The following is a 19,255-nucleotide window of genomic DNA, read 5'->3' on the forward strand; positions in this document are numbered from 1 at the left end:
ATGTGTGTGTATATATGTGTATGTATATATATATATATATATATATATATATATATATATATATATATATATGTGTGAATAAATAATTTATGCTCATTGTTTTCTATAATATAAAAAGAGCAAAAAATTAGAATAATATATATTATTTAGTATATAAGATATATATATATATCATTTTTGCTAATTGCTTTTCAATATTATAGAAAAAATGCAAAAAATGAGCAAAAACAATATATATGCCCAAATATAGAAAAAAAGAGCAAAAGAATGAAAAAAAAATATATATGCACATACACACACGCATATATAACCCCAAATATTGTTTTTATATATATATATATATATATATATATATATATATATATATATATATATATATATATATATATATATATATATATATATATATATAATAAAACTGATGTATTTTTGTAGCAGTGGGTTTTACAGGGTTACCAGAATCAGCGGTTTTCCACTAAGATCAGTTTTACTAGAAGGATGAAGACAGCTGATGGATTTAGTCCAGAATGAGCTCCAGTAGAGTTTCTTTCCAGCTGCAGGTTTTCATCACTGTTTCCTGCAGGATGACTTCCAGGTATTAGACAGACCCCTGTGGCTTTATTACAGAAGCTACAAACAGCCCTTGACCTCCGAGGTTAAATATGTGGTCGACCTGCGGGGGAAGAGCTAATGAGGCTAACATGACAGGGCAGTAACAGGTCGGCTTGTTAACAGAGATGAGAAACACCGTTAGCTCAGTAAACCTGCAGCATGAAGATCAGCAGCACACTGACAGATGTTCCTGCATCAGAACCAGTCACAGTTTAAGCAAAATCATAGCAAAAATACAGTCAATAGAGTCTCCAATGTGTATCATATCAATTTTATGACATAATTTATAGTAACTGGTTTTGTTTCTATACTTCATCTATGTGTTTGTGTTTATAATTCATCCTCTAATGCTCTTCATGAATATTAAAAAGTCCCTGAGCAACATAATTTTCCTACATATAGGAAAAAGAATATGTGCAACATCAGTATTTTTAATATTTGTATTTTCTATTCAGAAGAATTTGTGCAATATCAGTGTTTTCTGCACACAAAATAACTCCGATACAGTATCTGAATTGCTGCATGTGTTTCTATACTACTTTTATTATACATTTGTGTATATAATTTGTACTCTAATGGCCTTTATGAATATTTTAGACATTTATAAAGTCCCTACACAATATCATTTTTCCTACATATCAATAGAATGTGTGCAATATCAACGTTTTTTGCATATAAAATAACTCCAATACAATTCTGAAAAAAAATCTACAATATCGGACACAATTTTGAGGCTATCAGGCTATAAATGCCACAGATGCCATTTTAAATATCAACAGTAAATTATAAAAAAAGTTTAAAGCATATCAGGGATGGCCAAGTAGAAAACTCTGGATGATCTGAGAACAACCCAAAAGAGGGGAAAATAAAAATGCAAAAACAGCTAAAACACTGTCCTTTGCTTCTGATAAACTAATTATATTTAACAGTTAGACCAACAAGCATTTAAAGCTCTGAAAAACTGCAAGTCCTCTCTGAAAACTCTATAAAACACACAAAATATTCCCCTACATGAGCAGCATTGTGCCTCATATGTGAAGTCTGACAGTTAGAAAAGACGACCAGCATCTCGCCTCGTCTTTACTGCAGAATAAAACAAAGATTTTCACCACTCAGCTGCAGAATTTGCATAATTCTAATGCGTTTGCTGCTCATTGTGTTCAGCACAATTACAGCAGGAATCGGCTCGACTCGTTTATTCTCTGAAGAAAAAGAAAACAATAAGATAGACGAAACTCTCTGCTCTTTTTCTGCATTTCTGACTGTCTGTTCTGTCTGCGCCTTGGAAATGTGTCGTTTAATATGAATGTTTTTTCTTTCAACTGAAAACAAATACCTGTAAAATAATGTTTTTGTATTTTAGATGATTTAAATGAAGAAAAAATGTGACGTTTTATGGTCATATATTGTAAAAGAGCAAATTACTATTTGTAAAAACAGATTATTGAGGTGGAGACAGGTAAATCAATAGTTTTTTCCTGTGATTTTACTGGGTTTGATCTGTAATTTACTAAATATTTCAGTATATAGTCGTTTTCAACATGAATAACTTGAGAAAACACCTAAATGAAGCTCTACCTGTCAGATTTTGCTGTTCAATTGTCTTCTGAAGACTAAAAATGGAGCATCAGAAACAGAAAAGCTTCTATTTTCAGTGTAAAAACAAAGAAAGTTTGCTCCTCGGTGCCAAATCATCACAACAACAAGTGGCATAGCTTTAATTAGATGTTTTTTCAGCAATTTACTGTTATTTTTCCCACATTTTGGTTAATTTTTTGGGTCAAATTAAAGATAACTGGTGAAAAAGACTGAAACACATCTAAATTAGCTGATGAATGAGGCCAAAACTTTAGAATAAAGTTGTTTTCAACATGAAGTTAGTCTTTTTCAAAACTATAAAATAGACCTTTAGAAACAGAAAAACAAAGAAAGTTTGCCGCTCTGTCATTTTTTTCAATAATTTACTGTCATTTTCCCCACATTTTAACTCTTTTTTTGGTCAACTTACAGACAATAACTAGCAAAAAAGAAAGAAAAAGGTCATAATTTGCTCATTAATGAGACCAAAACTCAAAAAAAGACTAAAACGTTACATAACAAACTCACAATTTCATGTTCTCAGGGAATGTTTGAGGTTCAAACTGGATGGAAAAGGGATTTCTAACCTCATTTAATGGAAATAAAAGTTGTTTTCAACATGAATAATTTGAAAAATATTTAAACTGCAGCTCTACCTGTCTGGTTTGATGCTTCTTTGTCTTTTTAAAGTCTAAAAATAGAGCTTCAGAAACAAAAAAACTTCTCTTTTCAGTGTAAAAGAAGGAAAGTTTTCTATTCTGTCATTTTTTCCATAATTTACTGTCAGTTTCCACGCATTCCATTCTTTTTTGGTCAAATTACAGATAATAGCTAGTAAAAAAAAGAAAAAAAAAAGTCTTAATTTGCTCGTTAATGAGACCAAAACTTAAAAAAGGCCAAAACTTCACATAATACTCTCAAAATTTCATGTTCTCAGGGAAACTTTGAGGCTAAAACTGTATTGAAGATGGATTTTAAACCTCATTTAAACAGAAATATTTCAGAATGAAGTCATTTTCAACATGAATAACTTGAAAAATAGCGAGACCGTATCTCTACCTGTCAGGTTTTGCTGTTCAATTGTCTTTTTTTAAGACTAAAAATAGAGCATCAGAAACAGAAAAGCTTCTATTTTTCCTCACATTTCCATTCTTTGATGTGAAATTAAAAGGTCTTAATTTGCTTGTTAATGAGGCCAAAACTTTAAAAAAAAACTTTACATAATACTCTCATAATTTCCTGTTCTCAAGGAATGTTCGAGGCTTAAACTGGATGGAGGAGGGATTTTCAACCTCATTTTAATGGAAATATTTCAGAATAAAGTCGTTTTCAGCAAGAATAACTTGAGAAATACCTAAACTGCAGCTCCACCTGTCAGGTTTGATGCTTCTTTGTCTTTTTCAAGACTTAAAATAAAGCATCAGAAACAGAAAAACTTCTATTTTCGATGTAAAAACAAAGAAAGTTTGCTGCTATTTCATTTTTTTCTGTAATTTACTGTTATTTTATCCACATTTTCACTCTTTTTTTTGTAAAATTACAGACAATAATTAGTAAAAAAGAATGAAAAAAGCATTAACTGACTCGTTAATGAGACCAAAACTTTAAAAAAGGCCAAAACTTTAAATAAGATTCTCATAATTTAATGTTCTCGGGGAATGTTTGAGGCTTAAACAGGATGGAAGAGGGATTTTTAACCTCATTTTAATGGAAATATTTCAGAATTAAGTCATTAATGTCCCAGCCCTACTATTGTATGATTCCTTTTAGTTTGACTGATGGAAATAAACAGACTGTGGAGTGAAATAACCGTTAGTCTGAGGAGGAGAACAGTCACTATGGATGGCGGTGTGGACAGACGACACACTCGATGATCCACACAGTGGCTGGAATGAGGTTAGGACAACAGGGGATGCTGGGAGATGTAATTGACTGGCTTGGAGAAGCATGCAGCTCACTCAATAAAAGGGCAGAACCCACCTTCTCCGCTCCCCGGGCCGGCCTCAGTAATTATCTCCATTAGAGAATTTAGCCCAAATACTGCACACAAAACCCAGAATTAGTGCCGCAGAAAGGTGGACAGATAGAGGGACACCGGCCCAGACACAACCAGTCTGAACATCAACCCGTAAAACCACACACATGGGAAAAAATAAATAAAACCAAAACAAGAAGAGGGCAGACAGAAAAAGAGAAACAGATAGTATGTGCTGATGATGATACTCAAAGTGTTCGAGAGGATGAAGATTCTGAGCAACACTTTCAACATTTATAGTTTCCCAAGTAGGAACGGTGTGGAGCTCATACTTTGTTTACATCTGAACCATGACGACGTAAATCTACAGACATGGATGTTCCTTTAGAAGTTGTGTTTGGTGTAAATCTATCATTTGGCAGACAAAAGATAGAAAGCAGTAGGGATGTCCTGATCCGATCTTTGGTCTCTTTAAACTGTTCGGTATTAGCACAAACTTAAACCTGACTCTGGCTGGAAGGGATGCTAATTTTGAAGAATTTTTTGGCACCAATTTTGCTGTTTTAGTCAACAGATACATGATTTGGGCAACAAAGACGGCTGGTCGGACAAAGGAAACCGTCCTAGTCGATCTTGCTTTGTCTTAAACTTTGGTTGGAGGTCATTAAGCGTCACATAAATCTTTGTCATGGTGGCCTGTTGCTAGCTTCAAACCTAAAACAGAGGAAGCAATTCAATGGTGTCCAGCAAAGAACTGAGTCCCTCAAAATTGGCTTTGTTGCTGGACAAAGTGACTATAAAAGAAACTATCAACGTCATTTCACAGCCAACTTTGATCTGATCACGGCCCTAAAATCATCTCTGTTCCCTATTTCACTGTGATATACGAACTCTGTCATTATTGATGCCTGTTTTATTTAAATACTTCTGGTCGGAGGTCATTAATCACCACAGAAGTCTTTGTCATGGTGCCCATTGCTAGCTAGACTCCTACAATGTTCTTTTCTCCAACAAGAACTGTAGTCTGAGTGACGCCTCTTCTGGTTTCTACAGTATTAAACAGTAAGAGGCTCCACCTGGTGGAACAATCAGGTACTACAGCTGATCTAACACTACATTTACCCTCTAACACTACATCTACCATTCAACACTCCATTTACCCCCTAATGCTACATTTGAATACAAAATTTACCTTCTAACCCTATATTTACCCTCTAACGCTACATTTACCCTCTAACGCTACATTTACCCTCTAATGCTACATTTACCCTTGAATACAAAATTTACCTTCTAACCCTACATTTACCCTCTAATACTACATTTACCTTCTAACACTACATTTACCGTCTAACACTACATTTACCCACCAATACTGCATTTACCCTCTAACGCCACAGTTACCCTCTACCGCTACATTGACCATCTAATGCTACATTTACCTTCTAACACTATATTTACCCTCTAATACAGCATTTACCCTCTAATGCTACATTTACCCTCTAATGCTACATTGACCATCTAATGCTACATTTATTTTCTAACACTACAGTTACCCTCTAACACTACAGTTATCCTCTAATACTACATTGACCATCTAATGCTACATTTACCTTCTAATACTATATTTACCCTCTAACACTACATTTACCATCTAACCCTACATTTACCCTGAAATACTACATTTACCCTCTAATTCTACATTTACCCTCTAGCACTACATTTGTGTCCTATTGGAGCTTTACAACAAGGTTCCTGAACACCTACAGAACATTAAGGAACAGACTGGAGGCATCAATGCAGTTTTTTTCTTAACTTTTTCTTAGGGTTTGCAATAATTTTACTGTACTTGAAGTGTGTGTTACTATGGAAAATGGCATCGGATTGGGGGGACTCTGTATCGGCAGATGCTAAATCAGATTTGATCGGGACATCCCTAGAAGAAAAACCTTTAATCTTCAATATAATTTTTGCTCAAATAGTGATATAATCTCAAAAAAAGGAAGGAAACATTTAGCAATGGGAGCCACCAAGCAAAGCAAGCAAAGGCAAAACATGTAAGAGAAGCAGCTGGGAGACAAATTCCATTCACCGAGGACAGAACGTTCTCGTGAGCGTCATTCGAAGACTTGAACGTCACCACGGTAAACATTAAATCACAGAAACAGGACTGAACATCCTTGTTGTGGCAGTAAGGATGTACAGATGCCACGCCATCGACAGTAAATCTTTTCGCCATTTATGTGTGCATCAAAAAGACTCCCAACAGTCACACAGAGAGGGAATGGCAAAGGGACAGAGGGGAAGGCGTGAATATACATGAATAATATAAAAGGTTTGCCTTCTATCTTGGGCCTAAGCTGAGAAACAGGGTGTGAAATAGGCACAGGTCACTTCAAGGGTAGAGAAATGCCAAGTAAAGGGGGCTAGAACAAACTACCACAGCAGACATAACATACCCGGGCTGTCAGGGGCATCTGAACAAAGACAAAACACATCAAAATCAAAGGAACGGAACATTTTCTATGGCAGCTATTCCACATGGAGTGGAGCTATTGAGTTCATGCTTCATCTGTTGTTTTTTTTCTCTCATTTAAAGGTAAAATCCAGCCTAAATAGAATTCAGATTAGCCTAAAGAACGGTTAGCTAGTTGGGTAACTCTACTGCTAAATGTAGTTTTAGCTCCTGTGACAAAATTTTACATACTAATAGACATTTGTGTGTCTCTCTGTTGCTTATTTTTATGCTTAAATTATATCTGAGAACACATTTGTGCCAATCTTCTCTCCAAAAATGTTAAATCTGAGCACATTCTATAACAGGGATGTCAAACAAGCGGCCTGCGGGACAAAAGCGGCCCTGCAGAAGGTCCAATCCGGCCTGATTTTGTAAAATGTAAAAATTCCAGAGAAGACATTTACTGCAGATTGTAAATTAGTAAAACTATAAATTTAAAATAATTTCTAGACCATGACAAGTTGTTTTGATCATAAAGTAAAATACTAGATTGGTCACTGTTCTTTTGTCATTTTGTGTCTCATTTTTGTAATATTTGGCCTTGTTTTTGTTGTTTTTTTGGCATTTTTCGTCCGACTTTTGTCGTTTGTCTCATGTTTTTGTCGTACTGTTTCTCGTTTTTGTCGTTTTGTGTTTCCTTTTTGTCTCGGTTGTGTTGTCTCATTTTTGTGTCTTTTTTGTTTGTTTCATGTCGTTTGTCTAATTTTTTGTCATTTTGTTTCTCGTTTGTAACATTTTGTCTTGTTTTTGTTGTTTTTTTGTCTTTTTTGTCATTTGTCTCGTGTTTTTGTTGTTTTGTTTCTCGCATTTTTCATTTTTGATCTCGTTTGTGTCATTTGTTCATTTTTTTGTCGCTTTCTAACTTTTTGACATTTTTTTGTCTCTCTTTTGTTTTGTGCTTCGTTTTTGCCATTTTTGGTCTTGTGTCATTTGTGTAATTTTTTGTCTCATTTTTGTCATTTGTCCATTTTTTTGTCGCTTTATAATTTTTTTTTGTCAAATTCTTTGTCTCCTTTGTTCTGTTTCGTGTCATTTGACTCATTTTTTGTAATTTTGTGTCTCATTTTTGTAATATTTTGTCTTGTTTTTGTTGTTTTTTTTGTCTGACTTTTGTTGTTTTGACCATACAGTAAAATACTATATCATCAGTTCCAGATGACTAAATGTTGTGTTCCTTTGTAGACACTGATCTGGAAGTTGTAATGTGGAAATGATAAACTGCGGCATCATGTTGCTGAAATTGAATTTATTTTTCTGACGAAATTTCAGGTTGTTCATGATGTTTTATAAAAAGATAATTCCTTTAATGTGAATATTTTCAGAATGTACTTTTTTTGCACTAAAACAAAGGAAACATGTGGAGTTGTGTTTATTTATAGGTTATTGTGCTGTGATTTTACTGGTCACTGGAGATCAAATTGGGCTGAATGTGGAACCTGAACTAGAATGAGTTTGACACCCCTGTTCTATAACATCAGCTTATTATTTTCTAGAAAAAAAAGGTAGCTTAATCACGAGACCAAGAAGTCTGTCTTTGAGTGGATTTTCCTGTTGAGGCTCTTGAGAGAAAAACTCTTGTTTTTGATTTATCCTCAATATTCTCCTTTAAATAGTGCCATATATGTTTGGCAATCCAGGAAGGAGCAAAGTCAGGCTGAAACAAAAGAACAGTTCTACAAACCTGCTTGCTCCATTTCCTCCTCAATATCAAAATTAAAATATTCTTTTACCCCCAAAAAACAATGAAAAAAAGCAGAGGACAAACAGTACAAAAACATTAAACAAGAATACTAAAATTAGAAAATACTGTTATGTAAAGTTATGTTTAATTATGTTTAGAGGGTCAATAAGCAGGTATATCATAGGTTATGTTAAATTAGAGGATTTAGATGATAGCATTTGAGTTAGTATGATAAAAATGACATTAAAAAAATGTCTCAATAATCAGGTAGATGACTGCAAACAGGAAGCCAGCAATACAAAAACAGAAAAATTAAATGAGTGGGACAGAAAAACAAAAACGATATTGACACAGAATCTGTTTTTCTAACTCTTATTCGTTAATGTTGTCAACCTCCTTTACAGTAATTGTGTCCTAAACAAGAAAAGATCCTAAAGATATGTATTATCACCTTTGAAACCACACTGAACAGACAGTAAGATGGCAGAGCTTTAACAAATATTAAAATAAAGCGTTTAGTTGTGCTCTCCTACCTTTCAGGCTGGGAAAAGGTGTTGATTTCTCTCTCGCCGCCTTGTTGGGAAGAGCCAGATTGGACAGACTGAAACTGGTGCCGTGGTTCTTGTAAAGGTTGCCTGTAGTGGGAGTGATGATAATATAATCAGAAAACAGGAAAACAACTCAGAAGATGAGACAAAAAAGAAAGATATTTAACATCAGAGCTGCAACAGAGAACATACTGTGCCCCAAAAGTTGGTTCTCCCCACTGGACTACATGTTTGATTGTCACCAAAATGGGTTCTACCTGGTCAATCAGGTACTGCTTGGTTGTTCATCTGGTCAAACTCTCAGGTCCTCGGTTTACGATGTCCTTGACCTACGCCATTTCGTCGTTACTGGTTACAGGGGGTCCTCGGTTTACGACGTCCTACAGCCTAAGGTATTTCATTGTTACATCGGAACTGGTTAGGCTGCGTGGAACTACTTGTCGAGCGGAGTGGACAAATGCGTCGTTTACATTTCCTGGTTGTACACCACATACAGTATTCGTGACTTTTCCCAAGAACTGAACGATATCGTGATGCACGTCATGTGAGTTCCTACTTACGTCGTGCCGTAAAAACGGAACTCTGACGTAAGTTGAAGACCCCCTGTATATAAATTTCTTGTCTGACCAAAATCCATTACACTTACAACCAATCTTTGGAAGCGTTGCTACTCTTTCAGTGTCTGAGATTTATGCTTAGGCCATTGCTCTTTGAAATGCAGGAAAAACTGGTCAGCAGGAAGCTCAGATATCCTCTAGGGGCAGAATTGGTGGCAAAGGTACAACAAAGGACGATCCTTCAAAGACTTGCCTCGCTCAGGACGTCCACCCAAGCCAAGGATCTGATAAGAACGGCTGAGGATAAAAGACACCAGTCATGCCGGAGACTCAGTCACAGGTTGAAAAATCTTGGATCTGTTTCTAAGAGCTCTGTGCATCATCATTTAACAGAAACATTGGGGCTGAAAGCTTACAAGAGGCAACGTACCCCACGACTCACCAAATTGCAAAAGGAGAAAGGTCTGGCTTTCACAAAGACAGGGGGTCCTTGGTTTACGATGTCCTCGACCAACAGCGTTTCGTCGTTACGTCAGAACTGGTTGGCGTGCGGAGTGGAGCGGACAAATACGTCATCATGCGGTGCTATAAGACAGCTTTGTTTACATTCCCTGGTTGCACGCCACCTTGGATTGTGCTACATTGGCTAATTTTTTTGTCATTCAAGGGACATTGTTAGGTCAAGTTGTAAAAACAGTGCAACATATTCTGTTATCTTCTTGTGAAATGACTCACACATGCATGAAAGTCGTTGGTATTCATGACTTTTCCAAAGAACTGATCGATATCGTGATGCACGTAACGGCTTTGTTTATATTTTCGCCGGAGTTCGTACTTGTGGTGAAAATCGACGTACATTGATCGGTAGGAATGGAACTCCGACGTAAGTCGAGGACCCCCTGTACATAACCCTGACTCCAAAAGACTGGGAGTAATGGATTTTCTCTAATGAATGCCCTCACTACTTATTACAGACAACAACAGCCGAAACGGCCATATCTATACAGATAGTGAAAAAGTTTCATCTTCTGAGCAAGTTAAATTCACTGCGCATAGTATGGTTTGGGGGCCTATGTCGGCTTCAGGTCTCTCAGAGCTGCTTCTTGTGTCTCAAGGTACCACTGTTCATGCACAATATTATACCAACAGCAATCTAGAAAAGGTACTACTTCCAGTTTTGGCTGGGAGGAAAAAAATTGAGGCCTCTGACTGAACGGAAAATATTTAACAGATGTTCGGAACTGGTATTTATGCAAGATGGAGCCTGTATGACTCGGCAATGGCGTTCTAAGCATCTACCTGGCTTTAAAGAGGAATGGCCCCCAAAATCCCCTGACTTCAACCCAATTGAGAACTGTTGGGGAATCCTGGACAGTTGCATCTTTACCAGTCCTTTACCGACCACCATGAAAAAGCTCAACTCTAGTGGGGGAACACAAAACAATCCACACTCAAGAACCTCATACATTCCATGCCTGAAAGACTGAAATATCACATATTCAGTCTTTGAGCTTTGGTTTTCTGAGGAGAAAAAACTTTTTGGGACACAGTGTAAGTATTAGTTGCAGCACTGTTAAAAATGATTGATTCTTAACATCCATTCTGGATAATCATCTGTATTTGGCTGCAAATGAACCAAGATGGAGTTTAAATATCCTTACTGGCAAAAGACATGAGCCCTCCGAATCCATCATTGCTGCTGTTGGAGATGGTGGAGTTTGGCGAGCTGTTGCGTGAGTCTCCTTCTCCGTCAGACTCTCCTGGAAGCCTCAGACTGCTGGGACGTAACGGTCGCTGAGCCCTGAAAGAAAACGGGTTCCGAAACAACGTCAGAATCCATTACAGGCGCAGAAACATTTACAAGCTACGAGGGAAGCTCTGAGACATTCACACCATCACACCACCAAAGATTCAACACCATGAATGGAGAGGTTAGTCGGACATGCTGGGTTTGGACAGAGAGCATTGCATGGTCGGTCAGAGAGCCCATTTGAATGATGAGAGCATTCATTCAAGTGATGAACAAGTTTAACACACTTGTTGCCATTGAGGTTCTGGTTGAATCGAGGGGTGTATGATTCCACTTGCTCCTCTGCATCAGGATCATCCTCTGAGGGGAAGCCATACTGAGGCTCAAAGTACGGGTTGTCATACTCTTGCTTTTTGTTGGCTGGATCCACCAGACCGGCATCGGCTGCAGGTCTGAGGAACGGCTGACTGCCCAGTCCGGGGACGGGGTTCTGTAAGGCGACGCTCGCTGAGGCTTCGATTTCAGGCACTTCGCCCTGCTCCTGGAAAAACAGAGGTGAACAGGAATTGTGTAAATGTCGCTTTATTGGCACCAGTCGTAATCCTGAAAAGGTACAGACCAGAAGGCTGAACTACGAAGCAAGCTGGCTCGACAAAAACTAAAACCTCAGTCAGAGTTAATAGGTAGTTCTCAACTTTCTTCTTGTTTTCTGCTCCAAACTCTTTGTGCATTCACGTAAAAGAAGGTGTCTGATTCCTTTTCAGCACAAAATGAACCGATGGTGTTCAGCTGCTTCAGTCAACAGGTTGTTTTAATGGAGAACAATGAGGAACATAAAAATGCATGATGGTAAAAAGCTGCTACTGCAAATGATGCAAGACAGGAATGCTGGTGGAAAACTGTTAATCGTGGAATTTGTTTATTTTATCGATCAATGAAGCTGATTACTGATAACTAACTGTTGCACAATAAAATTATTAAACTTTAAACTGCATACATTCAAATGTGACATTGTATTGAAGTGCATTTAGATCTGGCACTGTCTCATAAGGAAGGAAATCACTGTATATTTTGAACAAATCAAAGTTGAATTAATGTTACTGATTGAATATTCTCTAAAATAAATACTAATAAACTAATCAATGGTCTAATTGGTGTTCTATCAACTGCAGTACCAGCAGTGGAAATGGACTTGACAGCGAATAGGGATCAAACTTAAAACCTATTTATACGATTTCTGCATCACCAACTAAATAGATGTAGGTTCCCATGGCAACGCGATGCATACAGTGTACAATACTGTAACTACACAGCTTTGTGCAGTGGTTTTAGTAAGATACAGCTCAACATGTTTGCAGATGAAACACTTTCCCTCAGCTGAGAATCTGTATCGCTCATAAATAAATGTCAGGAAACACTATGGAGACGCTTCTTACGGCCATTTTCAATCGAAAACTCTGAACATAACCTGCTCCCCACCGGGTTAGCTCCACAGCATCAGTTACCATGGAAATCTAGCTCCACAGCATCAGTTACCATGGTGATCTAGCTTCGCAGCATCAGTTACCATGGAGATCTAGCTTCGCAGCTTCAGTTACCATCGTGATCTAGCCAGGTTAAAAGGAGAGCCACCTTCATGACACTGAAAACTCAACATATTTCACTAACCCACTAATCTTGCTTCATAGTTCAGCCCTCTTGTTTAAAGATGCATCCACCAAACAAACAAACAAACAAAAAAACAGAGGCTCGGTCCAAACTAGTCACATAATTATAGACATTTTGCAGCTACATAAAGTAAAAAAAGGTGAAGAAAAACTGCAGTAAATGTAGCTTTTGCTAGACTGGATGGAGAACACACATGGTTGACTCCCTGGATGATTGTGCTAGGACTCGAGCTTGCGGTTGTGCTGGAGCTCGAGCGAAGAGGTTGTCCATCTGAGGGATCGGCCGGTCCATCCCCGCTGGGCGGACCCTCAGCACCGTGACCTTCCCTGAAGTCCTGGAAGTCTTGAAACTCAACCTCGCTGGCGTCTCCCAGAGCAGCGTGGGTGGGCGGGTCTAAGCCTGAGACATGGAAGTGAAATATTACAACGAAGAAAGCGATATGAATATGATCAATCTTGAAAATGAGGCTGGAACTTACTTGGTGTGTCTCCCTGGATGTCGCCTTGAATCATCTCACTAACAAGGTCTCCAAGTGAGGAATAGGACGAGCTGGAGTCGTCGTACGCCTCACTGTCACTACCGCTGCAAGAAAGTAAATTAATCATGACCAATACTGGAAAAACAACAGGGAATATTTGCAAAAACCAACTTGGAGGTGAACCATCCTTTATAAAATGAAGCCTTGACGAAGCAATGCCAAATTATACCTTTATATTAGGAACATTTTCAGAATTACAATCCCCTCAAGTGTCATAATTTTGCGCTCTCTCATTTGCATTACTTTTTTATTTCTGAAACCATGACTTCATAAATTTTCAGGAATTGAAAAACACATTTGATTTCTGTTAAAAACTGCAATCAAACCAATTTCACATCCACACCAGGTGTCATAGTTAAAAGACTATCAAGCAATATCATAGGACATGACATGTTGTTAATGAGTGTTAATTTATTATGACACTGTGTGTGAATCATGTCTAGAAGATGTGCCTGGAGGTAAAAATGACCTAAAAATGATGCTACAACTTATTCTGACCAACAACCTATCACATATGCTGATATGAGCCTTAAAAGTGTACCTAGAATGCACTTTTTAAAGTTTTCTCTGGTGAATTATCAGAAAACAGAAACACATCCATGGTACTAATTATTGTTTCTATGACTCCTTATGGAGTTTTCTGTTCAAAATATGGTACATCCCATAATATGGATTCTCAAATTTGGTTAAAACCAGATTTAGTAATTAGATTGTGACACCTGGATGGATGTAAAATTGATCTGGTTGCAGTTTTGAACAGAACTCAAATGTCTCTTTTATTCTGAAAATGTCACGATGTCGTTATGAGGCTTGAAATTGCGACCATTTTGATGGTCAATTTGACCAACTCCTATGTACTTCAATCTCTGTAATTCATAAAATATTCATAGGATGAACATAAAACGTCATAAATATACCAAAAGTTACTGTAGATAAAAGTGGGATTGATATTTCATGGAAGGACCCAGACTAAATCGGACTGCAACAGTGACTAGGGCCTTGTTTTATCTTACCTGTCTGTGGGGTCGGACTCATTGCCTTCATCCTCCAAAGGTCCAGCCATAGCTTCAACCAGTTGAGAGCTTCCATCATAAACTCTGTAGAGGACTGGCTGTAACTGGTGTGCATACCACTTGGGCTTATCTCCGATTAAAGAGGGGTCAAACACATCTAAAATGAAGAATGATCAGTTAAATTTACCACGACTTTTCACATAAAACACAGATCATTATGATGTTAAATGAGCCTTACTGTTGTGTATCCTCTGAAAGGCGAGGTTGGTGGGATTCAGAGCCCACTCTCCATAGAACTCCACTGCCTGGGTGTGAGACAGTTTGTCTGCAAAGCTGGAGCGTCGCGGCCGAGACGCAAGAAAAGATGTGGACTGGAAAGCGACGACTGGCCGGGGAAAGAGACGCAATGTGCGAGTGTGCATCTGGAAACCTTGGAGAACGTTTGGGGAGTTGAAGAACCGTACCATGGCAACCCTGAAAGATAAAAGTTTAAGACATACTAGGATAGACTAAGACATAGCTTATATATCACAGTAAAATATGGAACAGAGCCCGCAATGGCTATCCGTTGGACACCAGTGGATTGCTCCCATTGTTTTTGTTTGTAGCCTCAAACCAAGCTAGCAAAGAACCACCATGACAAAGACTGAGGTTTGATGTCCTCCAATCAGGGCTCAAAAGTCCATATATCACAGTGACACAAAACATAAACGGCTTTATGGTCAGTTAAAAATCAATCCTGATCTCGACTAAACCTCGATAAACATGTTTTAACTTCTTTTTTAGTCACATTTCCACAGCAGAAATTAGGTTCACCAACAACAATCCTTCTGCAGAACTCATTTTCTGTAAAATGGTTCTCTGATGGACAACAGCAGATTGCTCCCTCTATGTTTTGGGGCTGAGTTGCTGCCTCAAACCAAGCTAGCGACATGGCCACCATGACAAAGACTTATGTAGTGCTTAATGTCCTCCGACTTTAAGAGTGTGGAGACCTAGAGTTTAAGACAAAATGACATTAAGAGCAAGTTTTATAGTCATTGCACCCTCTGTTTTGGGGCTGAGTTGCTGCCTCAAACAAAGCTAGCAACAGGGCCACCATGACAAAGACTTGTGATTCTTAACAACCTCTGACCAAAGCAGCAACAACAGTTAAGGCAAACTGTTCACGTCTCTTAATTTAAGTCACCAATTAACATATTAATGGCTGATACTGATGCAGATTATTGATTAAAAATGGTTTAAAATTTGCATTTCTAACATCCTGCCACAAACTGTGCTTTCCCTTTACAACACCTGTTTTGGGGCTGAGTTGCTGCCTCAAATGAAGCTAGCAATGGGCACTATGACAAAGACGCATGTGGTGCTTAATGACCTCTGACTAGAGCTCATGAGTTTAAGACAAAATGACAGTAACATTATCTTTTATAGTCATTGCTCCCTAAAACCAAGCTAGCAACAGGTCCACCATGACAAAGACTTCTGTGATGCTTAATGATCTTTGATCAAAGTGGTAATTTCAGCAAAGGCAAAATGTCCACTGATATTAGCCCTTTGATGCACAACACGGGTCAAGAGATACCCATTTTCCATTGAATATGGGTATCTCTTGACCAGTGTTGTGCATCAAAGGGTTAATTTAGGTCATCACTTAACATATCAGTGACTGATAATGATGCATATTATTGATTAAAAATGGTTTAAAGTTTGCAGTCCTAGCATCCTGCCATAAACTGTGCTTTCCCTTTGCAACCCTTACAAAACAGCAGGTGTAAACAAAGAATCAGGGTCTTAAAAAATTCCCGAGACGTCCCTCGCTAACAGACGTTTAAAGCTTACCTGGTGGCCACATCCACAGAGTCGACGTCGTTGCCGTAAATAAGGGGGTTGAACTCGGTGGAGGACGGCGAGGCTTTATCTCGTCCGGGCGGAAGCAGCGGCATCTCCTGACCCTCCTGGAACTTCTCCAGGTTCAGGATGGGCTGGGTGTTCAGGCTCATACTGGCCAAGGCCTGGAACGTGACGCAATGACACAAATCACAAACACAGCAGTGGATGTGACGGCTAAAAACATAGCGCTGTGATGGACCACCCCCACAATTGGCATCAACATTTAGCCATCAATATACTATCAATTTCTATACTGAACAGAATTTTATGAACTTGTTTGGAGGGAAACTATTAGAGCCAAAGAGTGCTTGATGGAAAATCTGGTGATTTTATGGTCTGATCTCACTTTTGCTAGCGAGCATCTCGACTCCCCAGCAGTGTGCTAGAGCGACATCACAACTTTGATCACCACTTTCACAGTTTTTGACAATTTTACAGCCGCTGAAGGGTCAGTTTTGCACATGTTGATGCCTGCGGTGGGGGTGTCGTTTTGGAGAGGAGGAGCACAAGGGAAGTAAGTCACTATGCATGGTTTGCATTGAGGGAACTGCTGCAGACTCAAGAGTCAATGTTTAGCTTAGCATAATGGAACATTTAGTTGCTGGGTCAGGATGAGTGTTAACTTCGTCAGAGTGATTAGCTTCATCGTATCTTGTTTTTTTTTGGAGGGGGTTACGAGGACACTCACTGATGCCAAGATAGATGCACGCACATTCAGTCATGCTCAAGCCAGAGCTAAGCAGTATATCAAAAAAACTGCTCCGCAACATTCTGCGACACTGTTATGCAATTTATTTTAATTCAAAAATCTGGAGAATAGGAGACAAAGTAGTAGTGACAAGCAAAAACAATGTGAGAGAGAAGATATATATATATGTAGATATATCCGTGCAGGGGCATTACACATTCCACAGGAGGAGAAATGAGTAACCTTATTTTCAGAGGAGAAGATCTGCTTTTGGGTGATCACGGTCAACCTAACCAGACACTAGGAAGGGGGATAAGAGAGATGCGAGGAGAATCACATGGGATGACGACAACTTTGTGACTGACACTGGAAACAGCACATGACGAAAGGATCGCAACCCTTTCCCTTTTCGTTTCTTTGTCTCCTTTCAACAGCACTTCCTTTTTTATTTGTCTGGTTCCGCTGAGTATATTTTGGTGTCATGCAAATGTGATCTAATGTCACGTTTGATTTCCAGTTCCACAACTTACTGAAGAAAGGAGATAAGGAAATGTTAACTCGTGCTTGTTTTGAAAAGGTGATGGACAGCCAGGAAGGAGAGATTTGAAAGAGAGGGAAAGAAGAAGAAGAGGAGATGTTTTTCTTTTTGTTTTAATGCTTCACATGAAACACAGTGAGACACACACACAAAGCAATAAAAAAAACCCAAACTTCACCTACAGCAGGGGTGTCAAACTCATTCTAGTTCAGGTTCCACATTCAGCCCAATTTGATCTCCAGTGACCAGTAAAATCACAGCTTAATAACCTATAAATAACCACAACTCCAAATGTTTCCTTTGTTTTAGTGCAAAAAGTACATAGTGAAAATGTTCATGTTTAAGGAATTATCTTTTTACAAAACATTATGAACAACCTGAAATTTCTGAAGAAAAACTTAGGTTAAACAACGTTCAGCCTCAGTTTATCATTTCCACATTACAACTTCCAGATCACAGAGTGTCTACAAAGGAACACATTTAGTCACAGCTATCTGGAACTGACAAAAGTCAGACAAAAAGACAAAAAACAATAAAAACATGACAAAATATTACTAAAATGAGACACAAAACGACAAAAGCGAGAAACAAAATGACAAAAAATTAGACAAAAATGTTAGAAAGTGACAAGAAAATGGACAAATGACAAAAATTAGACAAAAAAGAGACTAACAACACAAGTGAGAAAAAAATCCACAAAATGACAAACAAAACATATGAATAAAGCAAAACACAAAATGATAAAAAATAAGACAAAAACAAAAGTGAGACAAGAAGAAAACACAAAACGACAAAAACCTGAGACAAATGACAAAAGTCAAACAAAAAAGACAAAAACTAGACAAAATATTACAAAAATGAGACAAAACGACAAAAACGAGACACAAAATGCGAAAAAATGAGACAAATGACACGAAACAAAACAAAAAATTAGACAAAAAAGTTAGAAAGTGACAAAAAAATGGACAAATGGCAAAAATCAGACAAAAAAAGTGAGACAAAAAACCACAAAACAGCAAAAACGTGACACAAAACTATGAATAAAGCAAAACACAAAATGAGAAAAATAAGACAAACAGCACAAACAAGACAAAAAGGAAACAGCGATAAAAACGAGAAACAAAATGACAGAACAATGAACAATCTAGTATTTTATTTTATGATCAAAACAACTTGTCATGGTCTAGAAATGATTTTAAATTTATAGTTTTACTAATTTACAATCTGCAGTTAATGTCTTCTCTGGAATTTTTACACTTTGAGGACCGGATTGGACCCTTTGGAGGGCCGGTTTTGGCCCGCGGGCCGCATGTTTGACACCCCTGACCTACAGAATCCAAACAAACACATGAAGGCCATCCATGGCGACCGACTGGGAAAAAAACAGCGGTCACGATGGAGTGGTGATGGCAGATACAGAAACAGCAGATCTTTTCAGAAACAGATAAAATACTTGCACAACAACCAAAATAAAAAGCCTCAATTCACTTCTAAATCTTCAGAAAATAAAAAAAAAAAATTTATAACCAATGCTAAAAGTAAAAGTGAATAAATCAGTCGCTTGTTTGGACCAATTTATTTGGATAATCTTGAGTAAAGTGCAAGTATTTTCAGAGGCTCTCACATCGGCAGCGTTTAGAGAACACGGTAATCACTTCGAACTGTCTTTCGGTGACATTTTCTCCATTCACAGACATCAACACT

At 37.9% G+C, this 19,255-nt stretch overlaps 1 protein-coding gene across 3 annotated transcripts in view; it reads right to left on the minus strand.

Moving 5' to 3' along the window:
• The window catches only part of madd (MAP-kinase activating death domain), a 96,841-nt gene that overhangs the window by 41,478 nt on the left and 36,108 nt on the right, over nucleotides 1–19,255 (minus strand). For 2 of the 3 annotated variants that reach the window (XM_055009669.1, XM_055009667.1), the window contains exons 8-17: nucleotides 17,257–17,313; nucleotides 16,275–16,447; nucleotides 14,674–14,909; nucleotides 14,436–14,592; nucleotides 13,363–13,466; nucleotides 13,078–13,283; nucleotides 11,504–11,757; nucleotides 11,128–11,267; nucleotides 8,895–8,996; nucleotides 4,171–4,230 (exon numbers count right to left, since the gene is read on the minus strand). In XM_055009669.1, the coding sequence (XP_054865644.1) occupies nucleotides 4,171–4,230; nucleotides 8,895–8,996; nucleotides 11,128–11,267; nucleotides 11,504–11,757; nucleotides 13,078–13,283; nucleotides 13,363–13,466; nucleotides 14,436–14,592; nucleotides 14,674–14,909; nucleotides 16,275–16,447; nucleotides 17,257–17,313 (1,489 nt within the window). The remainder of the gene's footprint in view (nucleotides 1–4,170; nucleotides 4,231–8,894; nucleotides 8,997–11,127; nucleotides 11,268–11,503; nucleotides 11,758–13,077; nucleotides 13,284–13,362; nucleotides 13,467–14,435; nucleotides 14,593–14,673; nucleotides 14,910–16,274; nucleotides 16,448–17,256; nucleotides 17,314–19,255) is intronic. The other variant, XM_055009674.1, reaches the window with a different exon arrangement.

The sequence above is a fragment of the Amphiprion ocellaris genome, chromosome 1, assembly GCF_022539595.1.
Source record: "Amphiprion ocellaris isolate individual 3 ecotype Okinawa chromosome 1, ASM2253959v1, whole genome shotgun sequence".
Classification (NCBI taxonomy): Eukaryota; Metazoa; Chordata; class Actinopteri; family Pomacentridae; genus Amphiprion; species Amphiprion ocellaris.